At 37.5% G+C, this 22,914-nt stretch overlaps 2 protein-coding genes and 1 long non-coding RNA gene across 3 annotated transcripts in view; 2 read left to right on the top strand and 1 right to left on the bottom strand.

The window, feature by feature from the left end:
• Window positions 1-5,158: 5,158 nt before the first annotated feature.
• Window positions 5,159-7,731, top strand: LOC134665798 (uncharacterized). Its single transcript, XR_010098419.1, has 2 exons — window positions 5,159-5,211; window positions 6,015-7,731. It is a non-coding gene; the product is annotated as an uncharacterized LOC134665798 (long non-coding RNA).
• Window positions 7,732-9,251: 1,520 nt separating this feature from the next.
• Window positions 9,252-22,914, top strand: part of LOC134666185 (Golgi-associated PDZ and coiled-coil motif-containing protein-like) — a 77,925-nt gene continuing 64,262 nt past the window's right edge. The window contains exons 1-2 of the mRNA XM_063523336.1: window positions 9,252-9,368; window positions 11,085-11,212. Of these exons, the coding sequence (XP_063379406.1) occupies window positions 9,281-9,368; window positions 11,085-11,212 (216 nt within the window). The 5' untranslated portion in view covers window positions 9,252-9,280. The remainder of the gene's footprint in view (window positions 9,369-11,084; window positions 11,213-22,914) is intronic.
• Window positions 12,222-22,914, bottom strand: part of LOC134665785 (uncharacterized) — a 34,959-nt gene continuing 24,266 nt past the window's right edge. The window contains exons 2-10 of the mRNA XM_063522769.1: window positions 19,760-19,869; window positions 19,044-19,155; window positions 17,717-17,814; window positions 16,760-16,870; window positions 16,265-16,480; window positions 14,366-14,484; window positions 13,902-14,001; window positions 13,180-13,412; window positions 12,222-12,477 (exon numbers count right to left, since the gene is read on the bottom strand). Coding sequence (XP_063378839.1) covers window positions 12,252-12,477; window positions 13,180-13,412; window positions 13,902-14,001; window positions 14,366-14,484; window positions 16,265-16,480; window positions 16,760-16,870; window positions 17,717-17,814; window positions 19,044-19,155; window positions 19,760-19,861 — 1,317 coding nt within the window. The 5' untranslated portion in view covers window positions 19,862-19,869 and the 3' untranslated portion in view covers window positions 12,222-12,251. The remainder of the gene's footprint in view (window positions 12,478-13,179; window positions 13,413-13,901; window positions 14,002-14,365; window positions 14,485-16,264; window positions 16,481-16,759; window positions 16,871-17,716; window positions 17,815-19,043; window positions 19,156-19,759; window positions 19,870-22,914) is intronic.

The raw sequence follows: 22,914 nt of genomic DNA, 5'->3' as shown, positions 1-22,914 counted from the left end.
CGGTTAAAAAGACCATATTTATTGCTAAAATTAATCGAGAGAAAATTAATCGAACTAATTAATCGATTAAAAAAATTAATCGCCGGTAATTAGTCGACGATCAATTTAATCGTGACAATATTAGTCGGAGCTTTTCGACTAAAATTAATTAATCGTCACTTTTAATCGTTGCTCGCGATTAAGTCGGTTAATTTTAATCGTTAATCGTCAGTCGATTACATTTTGCCCAACTCTGTTGCAGAGTGTCATGGGACCTTGTTCCTAACCAAACTTTGTACCTCAGCATATCATGTTTGGAGATGTTTTTATAACAACAGTGGCAAACAAGCTTATGGCCAGTGAAAGTAAAGACACTGGACTATGTAATAAAATCCTATCCGTAATAAAATGGCCCGTATACAGGGTGTAATCGTTAAGTGTAGCTAGGCGATAATTCCGTAAATATAACAGATATCAGAAAACTTCAAATTGATATCGAAAGTGCGTTACTCAATGAGTAAGAATACATTAATAACTTTTTTTAATAAAAGCAGAAATATCCCAAACATTAACTTAAAACCCTCCCATACATTTAGTACGACGACTCACCCCTCAAAGAACGTCGGTGCCGTAACATTAAACTGCTTGAGATTCATTATTTGCGATAATAAACTGTAATAAAATAATAAAACTACCGTTTATGAAATAATAAATCTAACATTTAAATAAATGTTAGATTTATTATTTACTTAACGATTACACCCTGTATGCCTTTGGAGTAAATTGTGTGATTATGGCCTTCTGAGGGCCTACCGTGAACCACGATCGACGTGTTGCCACTTTGTCGCACTTGTAAATTCGTACGTAAGTGTGACAGGGAGGCAACACGTCGAACGTGGTTCGCGGTAGGCCCTCTGTGAGGAGATTTAACATCTCCAGCCAATATGTGTTGAGGTATAGAACTTGAAATTGAATATACAAACTGTACATATTGCATTAAATGGAATATTTTATTACATACATACATAGTTGTAGCATTTTGTTTTTGAAAGGTTGCATTTAATTTGGAATTTATATAGGAGTTATTGTAAGTGCTTACTAAATTTGAAGAATCATCTTAATAGAATATTATTGTTTAACATAGTCTCAAATGTTTGAAACATAAAGCACTATAAACTTTTAGCAGATAGAAATTGTTGATTGGTTCATCTTTGTGTATTTTAACAGGTCATTTGCAGATAACTCTTAGATAAAGTATTGACCTTCTCTGTGTCTAGCAACATGCAAGAGTAACTTTGTTTACAAACATAGATTACACGCCCACTAGATCGAGTAAGATGACTTGCGTCCACGACGCCGTATGCGTAGTTGCGTACTCTATGTTTATTTCTAATTATCAGTCTATCACAGCTCGAATCCGTTAATGCTGGTTGTATGTTACTGTATGAGCTATAGGAAGTAACCAGATTAGCGAAGTAAGTTACAGTTTTACGATTCTAAATCAGCAGTATTGTTGAATACCTATTGGTTAGTTTCAATTAAACTTGTAAAATTGTAGGCTGTGGCTTCGTGAAACGGGCTACTGTTAGATTCTTGTTGTTTTGACTGTGGAATAGCGAGATTGCGTTTGTAAAACAAGAATTCTCAGGTCATTTTATGTCAAGGTATTTTCGTTTTATGGGATTGCTTACCTCAAGGACAAAACTTATCGTCTGGTAATCATAATTTATTTTTTCGGTAGGTTATATTTTAATGTGTTAAAATCTAAAGATAAATTTATTTATGTTTTTGTAACTTGGTTCAAATGTTGGGTTATTGTTATGACCGATTGAGTTCAACATTGAATGAATTATTTTCAAGTAAAGTGAGAGTAGTGCAAGAAAGGTCTAAACCATACATACTTTAATAGAATAATCCTTGTAATGGGAATTAAACGGATTAGACCTTTATCGCAAAGCTACTTCCAAGTGTAGATTTAGTTCCTACTTTTAGTTTGGAAAAATAGATTAAATTATTTACATGGCCAATAGTGGTATATAAAATGGGTTTAATTATTCAGATTTATGAACAATTATAGTGTTTCTATTATTTACTCTCCTTTTTTTAATCATATGTGTGCCGCGTTTGGCTATGCAAACAAATGTTTGATTTGATTGTATATTACGTAAGAGGTCTGCCTGGTCGCAAATTTTTCCTTTTGTACTTGTAATTAGGTGCCTCCTATATGATTATAATTTTATACTAAGTTTGTTAAATAATTTATAGCGATAATTCATCTCAGACAGCGACGATGCACTTACTTTAGCAAGTAAGCATCTCTTTCAGTCAGTTTTAGAGGGACAGTCAGCAGCTGAATTAGATATGTGGACGAGATGTTCAAAATACCTACCCACCCTCTTATTCTCTTAGCGATAAAGCTGCGATGGTCATTTTAAACTCCTCTCTGGCTTGGTGAACTGAACGTGATAAGTCCATATCGCTTTTTGAAATTACTAAATTGTGTATGTACAGTCGCCATCAGATATATCGAAGCGGCCAAGGTGTTCACAATATCTGAACACGCACTCTAACGCCTTGACAATAGAGGTGTGTTCAGATATTTGTGAGCACCTTGGCCGCTCCGATATATCTGATGGCGACTGTACTTACACCCTTTTATTCATAAAACTTTACAAGCCTCAATTAATTATTTTATGTTTTATCCCTTTCATACATATAGGTACATAAGTCAAAGTGCTTTCTGATGGCGTGGAAGCGGTCATAATAAAAATAAATCTCTGCACCTATGTCAGATATCTAGTCCGTGGTCGAATAACGGTCTGCAGTCATAGGAAGCAAAAGAATTGTGACATGCGAACCTTAGTTTTAGAATAAGAGTATAAATTACTAATAATTTTTCCCTCGACTTATTGATGGCCTCGTCGTTATACATTGACGGTTTTTAGGCGCGAGTTGTATTTTACTTATTATATCATAATACAGCATCACTGCATGAGATGAAATTGTCGACATTATATTTAATTTTCTGCTAGCATATAATTTCGAATTTATGTGTAAATATCGGGAATGGGCATGGGCAAAAGTATAGACAATTGTAAAGATAAGTATAGTGCGCACAGCAGTCCAAAAAGATTACAGTAGGATAAGGTGTGATGTTTGTATGGCTCGAAAATTGAACGGTATATACATGTGTTGTTAAAGTTTTATTTGACTAGGGTCCTATTTTACAAAACTAGGTGTATGCTGTGTAAACTTTATAAAATAGGGCCTTGCCTTTATAAGCTGCTGACTTGCATAGGTATTTGAATGTAGCATAAGTCTACTGAAATCATTTGCATGGAAATCATATTTGTGACGTTCCACGGGAAAAGGTACCTTATGAGGGTTTCTAGTTTCGGAGATATGAAATGTTTTGTAAAGAGGTGAAAAAATGCTCAATTTTTTTTTATTGTGTGATCTGAAACCTTAATGCGTAACGTTTGTTTACCTGTTTTTATTTTTGTTATAAGTTAGTTATAAGCCTAGTAATGTCGTCTCAGAGTTTAGTCGAAAAGGTACCTTATGGAAAAAAGATTGAAAATTCCCAAAAAAAACTAGTCAATACGGGAAAAGAAGTTTGGTAGAGAACTGTATTAGCATTCTGCAAAACTAATTTGATAATTTCAGTTCTGGTTGCCTAGCAAATATTATAACCGTACATCGACCGACATTACAAATCCAAGTAGCCTGCTATTATACCAAAGTTACTCTCGTCAAGTCTTTCTTAACTAGTATAATCTTCATTTAGTTTGGTCGCATGCAATAAATCAGCCATTGGTTTGCTGAAAAATGCCAATACCCGACGCATTACCTTATGGAATATCTGAGGTCATTGAACCTCAATGCCGCTTGTCTTCAATGGCAACCAAAATATATTATTGATAAGAAATAGACGATTTATACCATCTTTACCCCAAAATATTATTAGTTTATCCTAACTGTTCCATCATCATCATGCCTCATCATGTAACTTAACCACAAGGTACCTTTTCATTACATACAAATTATTGGTCTTTTTTAAGATTATTATGACGAAGAACTAATTAAATTTGTGGCAGTTTAATGTAAATTAATATTTTCTATTCATAAAAGATAAACTTCAATGTGATTGATGTTTTGTAGTGATGTATTATTAGATTTATTTCCATAAGGTACCTTTTCGTAAATGTATGGAGCAAATACTGTAATTGTTATGTAAGTTTAAAGTGGCATAAGGGGTTAAATATAGTATTTAGTTGGGGTTTTAGGATTTATTTCATTTGAATGACAGAATTTCTTTCATATGTGCTCAGAAAAATTGATTGTGTGTTACATTAAAAGTAAAAATATTCAATTTTCTGATTTTATATGAAAAAGTCAGAAAATACATTTTCACCTCTAAATCGGTATTGTTTTTTGCTTAAACTGTCTCTCAGTGTCGTTTTCTAATAGATACAATTTAAATCTTGAGAGCTCATTGCAATCAATCGTGAAAATGAAATAAAACTTTATTTTCAAGAGATTGGTTAGTATACACATAAATCAGTCGATATCAAAGGTTTCTATTTGCATTACAGAACAAGTCGCAACATTTTTTTAATCTCAGATATATAAGGTATTATTATTTGTAGTCAACTATGTAACTTACTTCAGGAACGTAGTTTTTTAGGCTGCTAAACTTAAAACTTCTCTATCGTAAAGTTGCTCATTTCACAACATTATTTTCAAAAAATCATATCTCTGTAACTACGCAACTTAGAAGGTTGATCTTTTGTGTTATCGATAGCTTATTTATTGTAGATTACTGGGGTATGCATAATTCCATACCCGCCATAAGGTACCTTTGCCCGTGGGACGTCACATTTATAAGAGTTCGTAGTTTCAGAATATTTGATGTGTTCAATAGATGGCGCTGTTTGTAGTCAGTAATCTTATTGTCGAGATCACTGATGTATATTAAAATAAATTATAAGTAAGTACTACTATCAATGGTCGAGATACTATTTTGATACCACGAACTCTTAAAAGCAGTCAGATTCAGATTCAGATTTTTTATTTGCTAATATAGACATAAGCCATGCAAATACAATAATAAATAATAAAATATCACAATAAAAACAGTAACATAATAAAACAGAAACAAAACCAACCTAAAAGAGATCAGTGTCAGCAAGTTAGGCATAAAGTCAAATAAGTAGCGAATGAAATGAGATTGTAGGCTTCGAGCAACACCGGCTTCCGACACGTCGGAAGGGAGGGGCCCAAGCGATATCTCACCGTACAAATCATTCTGCCATTTTTCGCGGGGGGAAGGTGCACACAGTCGCACTTCTCACACACTTACATACAAAATCCAATCAAAGGCCCTACCGCGAACCACGTTCGACGTGTTGCCTCTCTATGGCACTTGTAAATTCATACGTAAGTGTGACAGGGAGGCAACACGTCGAACGTGGTTTGCGGTAGGCCCTCTGTAATGACGACACAAATACATAGAAAATGACACACGTCAAAGACAAATCTTGCAAACCTCGATCTCTTTTTGTGTACGGACGAGTGACTAGTGTCACAACACGTACACTAACACATTTTCTTTGAAGTATGTCATTGTATTCTGAGAGATGAGAAGTCGGATTTGTCGCTCGACCGATCCGCAATTTGTACTGAGCGAGTAAAATCGATAAATCCAACAATTACTTGAGACTAAAATATAATAAGAATTGTATTTAAATGTAATTAAACGTATGATATGTAAAAAAAAATATTACATGTGAAATGTAACACTTTCTTTTTGTAAATTTGATGTCCCCGACCTCTTTTTATAACAAAAAACCGAGCAAACAGGCATTTTTGTGCAGCAGTGTTCACGCGCGCGTCTGGACTCAGTCTAGTGAAAAATCCAAGTGCAACTAGTTTTATTACCCGCGCTAGATTTTATTGACGCGCTAATCTTGTACCTCGGCAGAGGGGAAATAGTGCGAATGCCGCCTCCCTTCCGTGTTGCTCGAAGATTGTAGGTATTGGATAATGGATTAAATTGGAGGAGATTTATTGGAAGTTCTGAGATCCAGAACCAGTTTAAGAAAAAAATACCAGCTACAAAAACTGAAATGATTTGAGATGAACTTATGAAAACTGTCATTACAATTTGAATCTTCTTGCCAGGACAGTAGAGTCAATTTCAAATAGATTATTTTGTAAACGCAGTTATCCCACATAATTTTCACAAACGGAGCAATGTGTGTATAGTCGAGGTCAAATATATGTTTAATTTTTCGCCTTATTACCTACAAAGGATCAAGGTGCAAAAGTGTACCTAAACATATATTACTGTACTATGTACGATACCAGCTTAGAAGCGTTGCCACGAATTTTGCAAATCAAGCAACTTTTGTCACACTACAACAAAATTTGTACATGTTCTACTGCGATGATACTTGCTCTGTACTTCCAATTAATCTATTCTAATGTGTATATAATGAGATTAATGAGAATCGAATTTATCAAGGCGTGTGCTGTGCAATGTGAGGATTTGTATTGGATTAATCTATGGTTAAGTGTTTGGACGGTCGTAAGGTTGACCTAAAGTTGCTGGCGACTCTAGATAGATAACATCGGTGCTGATGGTTACTATACATGGTATACGTATCCGTAGTTTGTTCCTTTTCACTGAGGTTGCAAAAGTCTTCGCATCTCAGTGGTAATCACACGTGCGTACTGAAGGATTTTTTGTAGCGTTTTACGTGAAACTACGGATGTGTAAACGGCGTGTAACCCGGATAGGCCTTGAAAGAATAGCATAGTATCACTGCTGCATTGGTCACTTGCTATCGTCTCTAAAGGGCTACCGCGAACATCTGAATTCAAAAATGGTCTGTCTTAGGGGTTTCTAAACTTCGGCCTGCAGAACGGAAGTGGGGCAGCCGAACAGAATCAGTCATATTATAAGCTTTAGCTGTCACGAAGTATACCGCAGTTGCAGTTCAGTTCTCGTGTCAACGCGTCAACCGCTTTTCTATCTGCATCTCTATAAAATACTAGCCATAAGTGCCATTAGTACTCCAAATTTTAGGTACCTACATCACATCAAACAGTACATACCTACATTAACCGATTTGCAAGACCGAAGTGATTCCATAAGAGCTTCGCGAACAGTTTTGTGCGGAGCTCTAAAAATTGAGCCAATAGCGATAGAGATTCAGAAAAATGATTTCGAGTTTCGACGTTCGCGGTAGCCTTTTCCAAGAGAGAAGGTGGTGAGTCAATGATAAATGCTATCATGTTGTTGGTGTAATGTTGGTGTTGGTGGATAAATTTGCACATAACTGCTTTTTAGATTTTAAAAACTGACCACTGCCAAGTATTTATAACTTTTCGTGAACACAAAATTTGTTTGTTTGAACATAACGTGGCTTAGTATCAGAGAATGGAACATTGTTATGAAAGTAACATTTTACCCACGTGGCGGCTTAATTTGCACAATAGATTAAGAGATCATGTTAAATAAGTTAATTATTTTTGTCCTAAACAAAACTTGTTCAGTGGTTTTGTATTTAGCTCCACAGTGCACTATCATTATTTAGCTACCTTGATAACTGCCTGCAACTGTAAATGTAATATAACTTATACCAATTACTTAATTGATTGTGTGTAATTATATATAATTATGTTATTTATAGTTCTTTATTTGTATGTATATAGTTAATTATACGTTACATTAAACAATTGCGAATACATTTGCTTTTTTACTTCCAAATTCTTCGGAGACATTCAAGTGTAAGCACTAAAGTTTGAGAGGCTTTGCTTATTTTTGATGATATGTGAGAAGGGGGGTATACATGGTGATTACGTCAGCAATGTACGCTTACTTGCTTAGAACCAACTTAAGAACGGAGTGAAAGAGCTGGGTAGGTTCCTGTATTCTAAGCCAATACCTTATTTCATGGCATACAGATTGTAAGATACATGTAGGGGGTTGAGGGGTAAGAGCTTTGCTTACTTTTGCTGACATGGGGGACAGAGGGGGTTGATCATTGTAAAAAAAATTTGCTTACGTAATACTTAAACGGCCCCTTCTAGGTTCTTAACATTCTGGGTTTCTTATAAGAAATATCATACATTTAACTCGGAATCTTATTTATTTTTACGCGTTTTTCCTGTTTGTGTGTTGGTGTACCACAGACCTGGTGTACCTACCTAAGTCCAGTCCAGTCACTATAGTTCGTTTTTTTTAGCATTAGAAAGAACTCCACAGAAGTAAGCGTACAGTTTTTATCAGGCTCTTTAATTGTTAATAATTATTGAATTATCTAATGTAGCACGGTCAATACATATAATTTACTTCAAATTATTACCGCTAAAAGTACCGGATTTGGAACCACAAGCTTACTTCTGCGAAGTTCTTTCTAATGCTAAAAAAACGAACTATAGTCCAGGCAATAGTTGGTCAAACGAATTTGTCAGTCAGTAAGAACCAGGAAAACTAAACCCATCCGTTTCTTCTGGGTGCTAGTACTAGTGTAAGACAAAGATATATAGTATGATAATCTCTATCTATGATTGAAATGAGACAGTCCTTTGCATAGATTTATAATACAAACTACCTACTTATTTTACTCTTTATAAAATGTTGACCTCTCGTTTTGGTAAGTGTGACTAGGAAATTTTATTGTACTTTAAAAATTAAAACTTAAATGAGCAGTCAAGTAATTAAAGGTAATATAGTTGGTGGCGGCAAATTTGAAAAAACGTAGGCGCGAAGGGATATCGTCTCATAGAAAATTTGAACTTCGCGCCTTCCTTTTTCTACTGACAAGATTTGCTTTACCATCTATAATTATTCATTACTTTAGTATAAGTCGCACCAATAAAAGTCTGCAGCGGATTTGATAGCCCACGCAGTGTGTTATGTATACGTTTTTTTTTTTTTTTATTATGAATGGGCTTACTCATGGCCACAGACTAGCCGAGGCGTAGACGTGGCCTACGATGGAGCGAGCTCGCCCAGAAGGTGCCTGTTCACTCTTGATTTGAAAGTTGCCGGGTTATTATAACGTCATAATTTCTTAGAAGTTTGACGTTTAAAATGACACTTGCACTGCGTGAGCTATCAAAATCGCTGCAGACTTTTTACGGTCTGACCTATTTTTTTTTACAGAGCGTAGGCATTTTTTAAAGGCACTGTAGTACAAATTGGACAACTATACGCTTGCGCGATGTTTGCGCGTAATGTCACTTTGACATGCCCTCTGTTTGTCAAACTGTCAACAAGTTTATTGTGAAAATGGCGACTACTGGAGTTGGTTTCCGATGGTTAGATATATTAGAAAAGGAATTTGATAAAGCATGTGTGGAATTAGACACTTCTATAGGTAAGCATCAAGTTATTACATGTTATTAAGAAGCTTATAAGTACCACGGTGTCGTGGTGTTTGATATCTCATCTATTTTCGTTTGCATGTCGCACTGTCGAGTTTATGCAACATTTAAACGAAAATTTAATCCATTAATTCTTACATTGGTTGTTCCTTCTTCTAAGGATATACTGCACGTGTATTTGGTATTGCTTAGAATCCTACTATTTCGAGGTTAACTACCTGCACAACCAATTTGTATCGTACTAACGCCAACTCCTCCCTTTGTCCAATATTTGAATTCCCATGGTCCCAAACGTGTTGAAATTAATAGATATCACAATTTTTTTTTTATATTAGTACCAAGCTATCGTAGACGACACACTAACATAAATCTCCTTGGGACACTCGTGCTGGCAGCCTGGCTACTACTGCTAGCGCGCGTCTTTTGTTTTAAAAAAGTAAAAAGAAAAATTTCTCTGTCAGACAGCCTTTAGATTTTGTTTGCCTTAAGCGGGCATTACATTATACAATTTGCAGTGCGCTAGCTGAGTTAGCGCACTAATTTAGTACAGTGTAAAGACAGTTAGCCAGTTAGTGACCCAATCTAGTGCGATCGCATGTGCTCTGCCGCACTAACGCTATCTAGCGCACTAGAACGTATAGTGTAAATGGTTTTAGCGCACTCAGCGCTTACTGTGTAAGGCCAGTTACCGGCAGTCGGCACGCCATCGATGCACTCGAACGTATAGATGTTTTATTGTTTTAGTTATTGCATTTCAGTTCAAAATGACGCAGCCACAGACTAGGGAAAAGGAAGTAGGTACTGCTAAACATGATTGAACTTTATAAAGACTTGCCATTTTTATGGGATAAAAAACATAAAGATTACAAAAACAAAGACATTAGAAATGATGGTAACAAAGTGCTTCTCGAAATGTACAAAGAGTTCGACCGAAACGCGACCTAAGACAGAAACGCGACGTTCGATTCGAATGATGATTACTGCTGAAATGAAAATAAGACACTAACTAGCGTCGCTAGCTAGTGTAGTGTAATGAGCAAGCTCTTTTTTATCTCGCCTGGCAACACTTAATTAGCGCACTGCAAATTGTATAATGTAATGCCCGCTTTAAATAATTTTTTATCCTGACTTTTTAATTGTAATCTGTTTGTGCTTTTCCATGTTTTGAATGTGCCATACATTGAACAGATAAAATTGTGAATCAAGTTTAAGTGTATATTTTCATTGTCTGTGGCCTAATCTTGTGACTTTGTAATGTGTTTTCTTTCTACATTCTGCAATTACCAATTAACTGGTTACCTATATAATAACATGATAAGAACTAGAAGTGTTTATGGATACAATAAGACTAGAAGTGTAGTAATGACTGTGTTAGCAATATATGGACATGCTAATGGCATTACTATTCCAATGCACTTCACACACTTTCTTATTTCATTACCAACTTATTTTTTACTTTCTATGACTTGTTCTCACCATGAAACAAATACTAACTATGAATAAATTAGTCTATAACCTGTTATTAATAAAAATTAAATTTATTTCAGTGGACTTTTTTTTTTCTTTTTTTTTTTCTGGCTTACTCCCTGCAATTTTGCACAGGGTGAATTTGCCAATGTCGGTGTTGACTTTCACACGTGAGGAGAATGTTCGGTATAATACCTATAACCTCTTTAACCTGTTATTAATAAAAATTAAATTTATTTCAGTGGACTTGGATTCAGAGGAATCAGATTCAGTGTTTGCAGCGCGTCAGAAGATTGCTACGCTCAGCTCATGTTTTGCACAACTTACGCACAAGGCCCTTACAATATTTCAGAACAGTGCAAAACTTGAGGTACGTGCCTAGTGATAGATTTTTCAGCTTATGCTGTTATGACACTGATGCAAACTTGCATGTCGCTCCAGTGTATGAGTGTGACAGCGCTATGCCCTTAAATTAAATGTCCCACTCGCACACCAGAGCAACACGTGAATTTGCATCCACTGTGCACACTGCCTTAGACTGATACATTTTTATATACTATGATGGTGTTCAACAAGTGTATGGGCCTGTGATTATAAGCTGCCACCATTTGGAATCAGATAAACGAACTGTTTGAATATTCAATACTTGCTAATGTAGCATACAACAGCTTAAGGGGGATGTTCATCCTCCATGTCCTAATAAGCATTATGAAGTAAAAAATCTGAGAAAGATTCAATAAAATTACCGTTTTTAGGGTTCCGTACCCAAAGGGTAAAACGGGACCCTATTACTAAGACTTCGCTGTCCGTCCATCCATCCGTCCGTCCGTCCGTCTGTCACCAGGCTGTATCCCACGAACCGTGATAGCTAGACAGTTGAAATTTTCATAGATGATGTATTTCTGTTCTGTTATTCTGCTATAACAACAAATAGTAAAAACAGAATAAAATAAAGATTTAAATGGGGCTCCCATACAACAAACGTGATTTTTGACCAAAGTTAAGCAACGTCGGGAGTGGTCAGTACTTGGATGGGTGACCGTTTTTTTTTGTTTTTTTTTTTGCATTATGGTACGGAACCCTTCGTGCGCGAGTCCGACTCGCACTTGACCGGTTTTTTATTTATGTATATGAGTGAGAGTGATGTTGATTACACAATCATGTAATCTTAGTTTTTGTAGCACTGCTCTAGTTTCTAAAGTTTTCTAGTTTTAAGCAGAATCGGCTATTTAAATCCAGGATATAGTTTATATTATAGTTTGTCCGTTTTGAGAAATAATATTAGAAGGATGCCCCTGAGTGGAACCTAGACTTGACCTTTTAAGTGTGCAACTTGGCAGTAACTGGATAAATAAAACAATAATAGATAATGGTTATAAGAATTTTTTATATAAAATTATCATAAATCGTTACATAGGAGGCTTCCTCCAGCTAGGGCCCCGGTCGTAAGGATGTTTGTGCAGATGTCTCCGGTGTGGAGCCCTTGTTGAGGGGGTCTCCAAATCATGGTGATCTGGCTTTGGCGTTATGTTCAGGATGTCATCATTCTTGTTGGTGTCATCTTCACCCCCATAATCAAAGAACTCATTGTTCTCGTCACTTCCCCAGTATTCATCTTCTGACTCTTGTTCACTTCTGAAATTTTAATGTAATTTATATAAAACAGGTAACATGTACACAGTTGTACTACTAGACTACTAGAAGGTTGGTACAATATAGGGAAATTCTCCCCCTTTGCAGGGACATTTTTCTTACACTTTTAGGATTCCTTGAGGGATAAATTTTTATGGATGCCTAGTCTAGTGTATATCATTTTCTAAAATTTGTTATTTACTAGAATGAGTAACACAAACATTTGTGTGCACAAGTGGCGAAGTATCAATAGCTATCGCCTCCAACATTTAAAAATATAATGGATAAACTTTATGAGCTACAAACATGTTTGTCATATATGTTATTAAAAAGAGGTAATGATAATGATTATGTGTACTGTATACGTTATATGCGTGTAATATCAAACCTAGATAATTTCTTTTGCACAATAATACCGCGTATGTTGTGTAGAAGTGTTTATTATAAGTTGCTAGAGCCTCATCCAATATGGATAAATTATCCTTATCCATCACGTGCGGCCGTAATGCCTCGGGCGAGGCACGTCTACGCAGACCGAGTTGCTTCGCGCGGCGATTGCCTTGTGAGGCGGCTCGTTGTGTGTGGACTCGTCTAGATGCCTGTATTATGGGGAAAGTCCCACTTTACCTATAAGACAGGCATAAGATAAGGAGTGAAGAGCTTGAAAGTGCTTCTCACTCCCCTTTAGTGTATCTTTAAACTTACTTAATTCCTTTGAGTTTCTGCAACAACCGATCGGCTTCTGAGGTGACATCAGACGGTTGAGCTGGCGTGTCGGCGTCGTCGCCAAGCCGCGCCTCGAGGCGCTGCAGCGTCGCGTCAGCGCGTTCAGTCAGCGCGATAAACTTCTCGGTTAACTGCTGCAGCTCCGTTTCTTTGAACGTCGCGTGAGATGCATTGCGGAACACGGTCTCTAAACGTCTACAGGTAGTGTCGCTCTGAAAATTCGCAACAAACACATTTAATTATTAGCGTTCTTTTATGGGACTTAAGTTAGGAAAAACTATCCATTCCACAAAAATCTGACAAAACAATTTGAACTTTCTATCATAAAGAAATGTCAATAATTTAAATGATAAATTTTTTAATCCAATTGTCGTCTTTCTCCGCAAGTAATTCATAAATTACGTCATTTGAAATTAGGGGGCATGACGTAGGAGGAAACGGGGTCATTCGAAGCATGATTTTTGGATGATTTTAGGGGGGGGGGGGGTCAAAAATCGATGACGTAATTTATGGACAGCCCCCAAGCGGGTTTTCACAAAATTCTTTATCGATGAGATCTATGAAGAACGAACGGAACTTTTAAAGTGAACACGTTATACCAATTGGGATTGGATCGGTTTTTATTGTGTAGTAAGAAATTCTCTAACAACCCTGCTTTCTCAAACGATTGTTAAGTAGGCAAGTACCTGACTTTTACTAACCTGCAATGGTCGCCCAGAACTGAGCAACTTCATTACTTTGTAATCGTGATTGCGCATGCTAGCCTTAATGTCTTGCAGCTCTTGAAATGTAGAATTTGTTCTGTAATCAAAATAGTAAGGCGTTTTAGTAATATACAAAGTGCTAATAAATATATAAACCACATAAGAAAAATAGGTAGGTATAGTCATCACGACACGGGATTGTTATGCCATTTAGGGTTCTTGCTAAATTGGACATACTATACGTAAGTATTGAACAACTAATTTAGCTAGGACCCTGAATGGCGCAACAATCGCGGAGCGTGATGGTACATCATTAATTTCTAGTAGTAGGTAGGTTAAGGTACTCATAGTTAAGAGAGACCACGGAGAATGTGGTGAAAAGAGCGGCCCTCTTTTGTTTATTTCTCTTGAAGATTGATCTAGGCTTCGTCGGTAAACAAATGAAGTAGTAAAATACGTACTTATTGATAAGCGAGTCGATCAATTTGTCCAGCACGTCAGCTACGTGAGTGGGGTCGTCCAGCTGCACTCGCTGACAGGAGTCCACAAAACGCTTCTGTGCCTCCATCATCTCCTGCATCTATGGACACGAAACGAGGTGATCAGGTTTTTACACAAAACATAATATTTAATTTAATCGTATGGTATTATAAGGCCTGATTCGAATTCAATCTGCCAAATTGAAAACCCTATTAATGGTACTGAAGCTAGCTGAATCAAGATTTGTTTTTCCATAATTTATTGAAAATTTGTTTAAAAATTGTTATTTATAAGTAAATTCATCATTTTCCATTTCTTCCCGCTCCTGTCGTTAGTTTTGTTGTATGCCCTCCATCATACATCCGACAGTGTTTTTTGACAGTTTCTTAGTTTGAGTCCTATCAAGAACAATGTTTATTTTGAAATATTATATTGCATATAGTTTTTGTTGTTTTAACGAACTAATTCCTTGGACACTCCACTCCATACCGTTCAATAGGTCAATACTGTGGGACTTTGTTGAATCAAGTTTTTTGGTCCGATTTCGAGGGTACTGGCTTAAGCATGCTGATTGCCTCATAAACATCGTGGATCATCTCCAAATATTATCAAAGTAATATTGGAAATCCGCATTATTAAACTAAAGCTGCGAACCGTTTCTTTTAGTGATGTTGGTGTCGATTTCTCTGTCGAAAAGTAACCAATGCCCGGTAACTGACACCACATCGACGAAATTCCTGATACGCCAGATATTTGAAGATATGTCTAGATCCTCATTGTTTCATGGATATTGCAATGAAATTACCTTTCAGTATTGGTATAATATTAGGTAACAGGTTATGTTGGAAATTAGTTATGTGCAAGTTTCTTCCATACTTATCAAGTTTTTGACAGCAATTTGGCGCCTAATTAAAAAGACGGCGGCGTTTATTTGATTTTTTTGATCATCTTAGAATTGATAAAAAAAAATTTTTTTGGTATAATAATTTTGTGATTCTGATAATTATAATGTCGTAGTGTATATATAAAGTAAGCTAGAAAATATCCAAGAAAAATCACTCTGAATTTGTCAAATTTGTTTCGAATCAGGCCTTATTAGACAGATACAGAGAAATCATAAATCAAACTCCAGATTATTAATCTACTTAATAATGGGTTTGATTTAATTAGTAACTTTAAACGTTAAATATAATCAAAGTTCAAAATATGCAAAGTATTACTATTTTTATGCCTTTTATGAATTATGAATCAATAGGTACCGTGGCATATTTATCAAGTGATGTCATTTGTTTATAGTGTTTCCTCAGTCTTTTCGGACAAAATCAGTCAATGTTGTGACTTAAAGGGCCTTGTTTATTTAATGATCCGCGTCGACCTTGTTTGTTTACGAATTAATGATTCTTTTGAATTTGATTCGTCAAGTATAATAATTAATTGCCTTGGAGTAAAGAATTGCTTGTTGGAGAGAGCTCGCAGCCCGTCTCTGATCAGGGCCTTACTTTCAATAAGTTATACTAAACCTTTTTTAAAATAACATACTCTAATTTGACAATTTCGAGGCGCGTGTCGTGCTGCGTTTTGGTCCCAGTCTTCAATGCAGCGGTCGTTGATTGCAGGTTTGGTCCCTAACTACGCCTTTCGAAAAGGCGGCTTTTAAGGCCTTAGCTTTCGTCTCGTCACATTTACTAACCACACGCCGTCTTGCATTAGGGATTCTATGTCGATCTTGTATATAAGTGTTGTCAAGGGCGGCCCAAATTCGCGGAGGTGAGGCGTACGTCCCGCTGCCTTCTGACGAGAGCACGCAGACCGCCGGCTAGCTCCCTCCTCGTCACATGTATATAACCATCGGCCATCCAGCATTGGTTATTCTATCTTACCTTCAAGTCGATTTTGTAGGTGTTGTCAGTAAGCCGTTTAGAAAAGGCGGCCTCTAAGTCCGCGGAAGTTAGGCGCGCGTCCCGCTGCCTTCTGGCAAGAGCGCGCAGCCCGTCAGCTAGTTCACGTCTCGTCACATTCACTAGCGACAGGCCATCCCGCATTAGCGATTCGAGGATCAGACCTCGGCGCCAGGTCTCGGCGTAGGCGCCGCTGACCTGAAAATTTGAGCATAAATAGTTTACTATTATTTAGTTATTTACAAAATATTGGCTTCTAGTCTAGATGCAAATTATATTCGATGGACCTACGTACGGCACGCGCTTCCTATAAAGCGGGCAGTAAGCTTGGTGGCACTAGAAATTGTCTTGAAAATTCACATTCAGTAATTAACAACACCCCTCTTTTTGCGTTGGGGGTTAATAACATTACCCTTATATTATTAAACCTTAGTTTATAGGTTACCTATGTAATGCATATTCTATCATTTGATTTACCTTTTCTAGTAAATGTGTGTGTGAGGTTATATGAGTCGTCAAGTTTTGCGCAACCCCTAAAATTTTCTCTTCGCTGCGTTCTATTTTATCCGCACTTTCTTTAACCGCTGCCTGAAAATTAAAATGCATATAATATTATTAAGGAAACACTTCAATTCAAAATTATCTATTATTGTTTAGTATCCGTTGCCAGTATTACTTGTATGAAAGTAAAGTGAGGTTCTGATCTCAAGTTTCATTACCCAGAAATAAGTGTTATTATCATTACCCGTAAATCTAACAAATTAAGGTAGTGAACCGAAAACTTTTACTTTATTACAAAATCCCTAGCCTTGCTCTATCTACCTATATCTATCATTACCATCATCTTGCCAATGGAATGTCCACCTTCCACTTAAAAAGAATAATGAGCGGAAATGGAGGTAACGAACTGAGCGGACCGGACCGGAATAAAACTGTTGTGCTCTTCCACTGAGAAAGAGTTTCAGCATACATACCTTCCACTGCCAGCGGAATCTGCAGATCGAGCGATGTGGGAAATGAAAATGAGAGCGGAATTCGTCCAAAGCGGGCCCACTTTAACTCGCTCAATCCGCTCCGCTTATTCACTTACGATGGAAGTGCTCTTATGAAAATCAGTATTGCGAGTCGAGCGGAGACCGCACGGAACCGCTCGACACTGCGAACACTTTCGTGAGTCTTTGAACTAGTTTAGTCTGCTCCGTTTACTCTCATTCAGTATACTTGCCAAAAACAAATGATTTTGAAAATGGATTAAATGGACTAAAGTATAAGTTAGCAATGAGTTTTCTTATGAGATAGCGCTCTTTAGCTTAGCAGGGCAGTATAAGTACTTCTTAGGAGTTCGCCGTCGCGAGTCTCGGCACGGAGTCCGTCCCGCTCGCCTTGGAAGGCCCCCGCCGACGTCGAAAATACCTAGAGAGTTACAATACTTACTTCAACACTAGTCTGAAGCAGATGCATCCTATGTTCCAGTCTTTCAGCCGCTAATTGAGCTCTTTCCAGTCTTAACGAGAGTGTGGTCTCCACACGATCTGTAAACAAAGAAGTTATTTCGCTTACTGTGGAACGTCATAATAAAGTCACCCAAGGCAAATGTATCTATTACGAGTAAATAGATTCCTAACGATTTGATGTAGTTGGTTGGTTGTACAGGGTGCATTAGTATCTGTATTCAAATGGATTCAAATAAGCCGATGGGTGGTCGCAGTCATCGTTTAATCATTGATTAAGAGCCCTTGTCGAGTAAATTACTGCGGGAGTGATGTTGCGAAAGTTGCGACCTAAAATAGGATATGACACAATAGACCCGTCGCCCATCGGTTTCCCGGATGAGAAGGGGGCAAATTCGACTTCTTTTAATGATAACGTATCATATGACTGTGCCGTTTTGGTACAAAGCGTGGTGTAAAATAAGTATTATTCTAAGATTATCTAATACCTAATACCTTTAAACGAGCAATTCTTGTTTTATATATCGGGGATCTCGGAAACGGCTCCGATTTCGATGAAATTTGCTATATAGGGTTTTCAGGGGCGATAAATCGATCTAGCTAGATCTTATCTCTGGGAAAACGCGCATTTTTCAGTTTTTATATGTTTTCCGAGCAAAGCTCAGTCTCCCAGATATTAAAATAATATCTTACTTATTTTTAATACATAATACATATATGTAGAAATAGTTGTTTAAGGATTAATTGAAAGATTTATGTACCCCTGTCTTAGGTGTATGTTTTACATAGGTAGTCTGACTTAAAATTCGACATAGGTAACACAAGATTTGCGATTTCACAAACTTTTAAAAATATATATGGTATTGCGCGCTATAGTTCTGCGGTCTAGAAAATTCACCGTGCGTTCAGTTTAGTTAACATGCACCAACGACAAACATCACACAAGTTTATGATCTATATGATGTTCATTAATATTGATGTGGCGCTAAATACATTAACGTTTATACGTGAGATTTCGCGACGTTATTAACTTTTATTGTTGCTATTCGTAGTGATGCATAAATAATTAAGACGGCAAACATGTTGATGGATGTTTTAATAACTATGTCAGGGTTTTGTTTTGTGGAGTTTTGGTACCTAACCTACGAGTACTATGCAACAAATATTAAAATTTTATTGTTATGAACCACTTTGCTACTTTTGACGCACTCTACTCCGCAGGAATGTGTCGATTCTTGCCTGAGCATGAAAATTTAGCATCATCATGAATTCATTAATAGTAGCATCTTAGATATTATAATTTAATTTACCTAGTTTGTCCTGCATGACTTCAAGCTTGCGCGCTTGCTTGGCCTGAGCCGCACTGACCGCGTCCAATACCCGCAGTCTCTCCTCGATCTTGCCCAGGACTCCGTTAAGTTCCTGAAAACAATCATGTTTGTTCATTTAAAACTGGTTTGTTTGAAAACATATAACATGGTCTTGTTTGAAGAGCATTCAGAAATGTCCGTCTAAACTCGGCGTTGTTGTCAAATAAATCAGTGCTAGTCAAAGTCAATATACCCTTTCTTAGTTAGGTGACGGGGCACGCTTTGTCAGTTACGATACGAATGGACTTAAACATTTACTCGAAATGAATAGTCTACTCTAGCCCGTGTTATTATAAAAGCTGTCATGGCAAACATAGGCATTCTGACAAGCAGTCTAGTGAACCGATAGGAAATTTGCTTCGAGCTTATTGCGACCCGAGCATTTCTCATTGTTCTGGCGCTGCGCAGTCCTATTGACGATCCAGAACAATCGACGAAATCTTCATACCGACATGGCCTTATTCGTTGGTTAGTTCAACTATAGAAAATTGCAAAAGCTCGAAGTTTTGTTAACAGTGAATGCTCCGTCTTACATAATAAAATAGAATTTAAGTTGCAAAGCCACGTGGACGAGTCCCGCGTAAATTTCTCGGCCGTGCAATGCTTAAATCCTAAATTTGCGCTGTATAGGGCTGCTGGTTTAGGATGAAACTGACCAGGGCAGTGTGTGCGTTACGCGGGTGGACGCGCAGCGCGTGGGGCTCCGGCGAGCAGCGCGCCAAGCTCAGGCACGCCAGCGCTACCACCACGCTTAACATCGCCCCGTCTGTAACAAAATAATATTTATTGTTTTCTCTTGTTCTCGTTATTCTTACGTGATCTTGAACTTATCCCTAAGTTATTGCCATATACATAGACTAACCACTATAGTTCATCGTTGCAAATACGACTAGGTACTACCACTACCAGACCTGGCCTTCCAACCATGGTGGAAAATTTTACTACATTGTGGTTAGGCTCAGTTAAGTGAGTAAACTTCTCAGTGCCATTTAGAACAATAACTCTCTTCAGTACGCGACTCTACTTTAAAGTACAGCCTTTCTCTTTAATCAGGCTTCTAATAAATCGTCTGTCTTAACTCAAAAATTATTCAGCATCGTTTTTAGCATGTATCCCGCGTCGTGAGTCACTTGCGACTTTGTCTTTACGAACCATAATTTATCGAGCGCTTCTGTATTAAACAGAGTTACATGTTTACAGCTACTTCATAAACGCTTCGCCCTGCAAAACAAACATCTAGCTCAACTATTTTGTTTTGAGGAATCAATTCTAACCGTCTGTCTGGCTGATGTGATTATTCAGTGTCGTTGTTAGCATGTAACCCGCGTCCCCGTCATTTGCGACACGACGCATTGTCTATATCAAACACCGCCGCAGGTGCGAGGCGTCCTGTTTATATGCATTTATTTATTTGCATTCCGGTGCAGTTCGTGGACCCCGGATGGCCGGAATCATTGTCTGACGTCCTAAAGACAATGAGAGTAAGTTTGTATGAAGGTTTAAGGTAGTTAGCGCCTTTTGTTTGTGATTGGACACCCCCGCTTCGACCTTTCAACAATGCACTGTCAGCAGATCAAGCCGGATAAGTTTAGGGTTGCCAGACAGACATTTGTAAATTTCTGTTAAATTTCTAAATGGACTATCACATGCCGCATGAGATGCATAAACGTTTACGCTTACTTTAGTTATTATTGATTGCAATATGAATTATTTTAAATTAATAAGAAACCTTATTTAAAAGACCATGCACCTTGAGAATAAAATTGACTATAACTAAAACTTATACCACGTCAGTTACTATGTGACGTGATACCTACAACACTGCCGAAATATCGGTAACACGAAACAACAAAATTGGCAGCTTGAAAACTCATATAAAAAAGTTTGTATCGTTGTTATTATAAAGATTATATTTTTTTATTAAAACAACCCGTCATTCCGCCTCGAGCCCTCACTCATCCCTGTGTCCGTGACTCATCCCTGACATGTCTAGAAGAAACCTGACGTCTGGTAACCCTAGTTAAGCTGTTTTGTCTAAAGTAGCTAACACACTATCGCACCGCACCAAGGTCATTGAGGGAAGCACCCATAAGTAAGAGGAAGAAAGCGATATCTCTTTCTCCCTCTTACTTATGGGTACGTCCCTAAATGACCTTGGTGCGGTGCGATAGTGTGTTAGCTACTTAATAGGGCGTATACGTTCGGCTGTTCCAGACCTGCCTTCCGCTGTCTGCACCATGTCAGTTGCGTAATATTCTTGTACCATTGTGGTGTCCACTTCAATTGTAATACCTACGCTTATTGAGATTTTAAATTCCCGGCGGGTCGATTACAGTCCGTATCTAATTTTGGAAAGATGGTTTCTTAAAAATACGCATAATTTATTTTATTTGTATTAGCATATTGCTGCTACCTGCTTCTGAGCACTGTTATTATTACGTTCCAATACATAAATAAATATGTATACATATAAATATTATTGGACATTTTTTACACAAATAGACTAAGCCCCACGGTAAGCTCAAAGGCTTGTGTTGTGGGTACTCAGACAACGATATATATGTATAATAGGTATATAAATACTTAAATAAATAGAAAACTACCATGACTCAGGAACAAATATCTGTGTTCATCACACAAATAAATGCCCTTACCAGGATTTGAACCCGGGACCATCGGCTTCATAGGCAGGGTCACTATTACCCACTAGGCCAGACCGGTCGTCAAATACATATCATATCATCATAATATAAAAATTTTACCTTCCAATAAAATTATTATTATGTTTCCTATCCACATCGGATATCTTCATTGAGAGAGTAACGCGATCGTTGACCAATGATGCCGCTAGCGTCTATGTAGTCGCTCCGCCCCACGCCGTGACGTAGTTCCGCTTCCACTTCCTGCGAACCGTTGCTCGCTTCCCGCCACTCGCCACCGCCATGTCATTGTTGAGGAGAAGTACCGTCGGCATAAAAGTAGCCTAGTAGCCTGCCAGGAAGGCATTACTCAGATATCCGATGTGGATAGGAAACATAATAATAATTTTATTGGAAGGTAAAATTTTTATATTATGTGTTCCGTACTCCACATCGGATATCTTCATTGAGACCTGTTTATTATCTCCTGGTGGCGAGTTAGCGGGCGCGCAAGCGATAGGGCTACACCTACTGTCATAGAACTCAGAGAACGAATAAATATGTAAGTATACACCATATTGCAACCCATGAAATCACAGTGACTCGTTATAATGTGAATTACAGGAAATTGAGAATTGAAATTGTAATCTCAGGTTCGAATCTGACGTTAAACTGGTTTAAGAGAATTCTCATTCGAAATCGCATCCGATCCGCAGAATCTCGGCGAGTCATGTTCCCAATTAACATAAGCGAAAATATCGCTAAGTGAATAGCTTTCCAGCCAATTTAGTTATTAAGTACATCGTGGATCAAAAGCAATCGTAGGCGAGGCCGGCTTGGATGAGACTGTGGCTGAAAGAAATAAGCGAAGTGTCCCCTAACATTTTGTGTAATTCTCGCAAGGTGACGTACCCAGACTACCTACTTATACTGGGTCTATACTTTATTCCGGAGCTTCTAAGAGTCCAGTCGGTAAGACACGTTATCTGGTTTAGAGCCGAATTTCGGACACAAAATAATAGCGTTAAAGTTATCTATATAATTGCCCGGGCTACAGTGTAGTAGAGTAAGGTCATTGACCCTGCGGCCTGATGCTAACAGCAAAAGTGCGGCAGCTATTCTATCGTACTTCTTCTAACGTACCTAACGTTGTAGGGCTATTTAAATTAGGG

The sequence above is a fragment of the Cydia fagiglandana genome, chromosome 7 (genome assembly GCF_963556715.1).
Source record: "Cydia fagiglandana chromosome 7, ilCydFagi1.1, whole genome shotgun sequence".
In the NCBI taxonomy this organism is placed as follows: domain Eukaryota; kingdom Metazoa; phylum Arthropoda; class Insecta; order Lepidoptera; family Tortricidae; genus Cydia; species Cydia fagiglandana.
The sequence above is the reverse complement of the archived record's forward strand: the minus strand, read 5'-3'. Positions and strand labels throughout refer to the sequence as shown.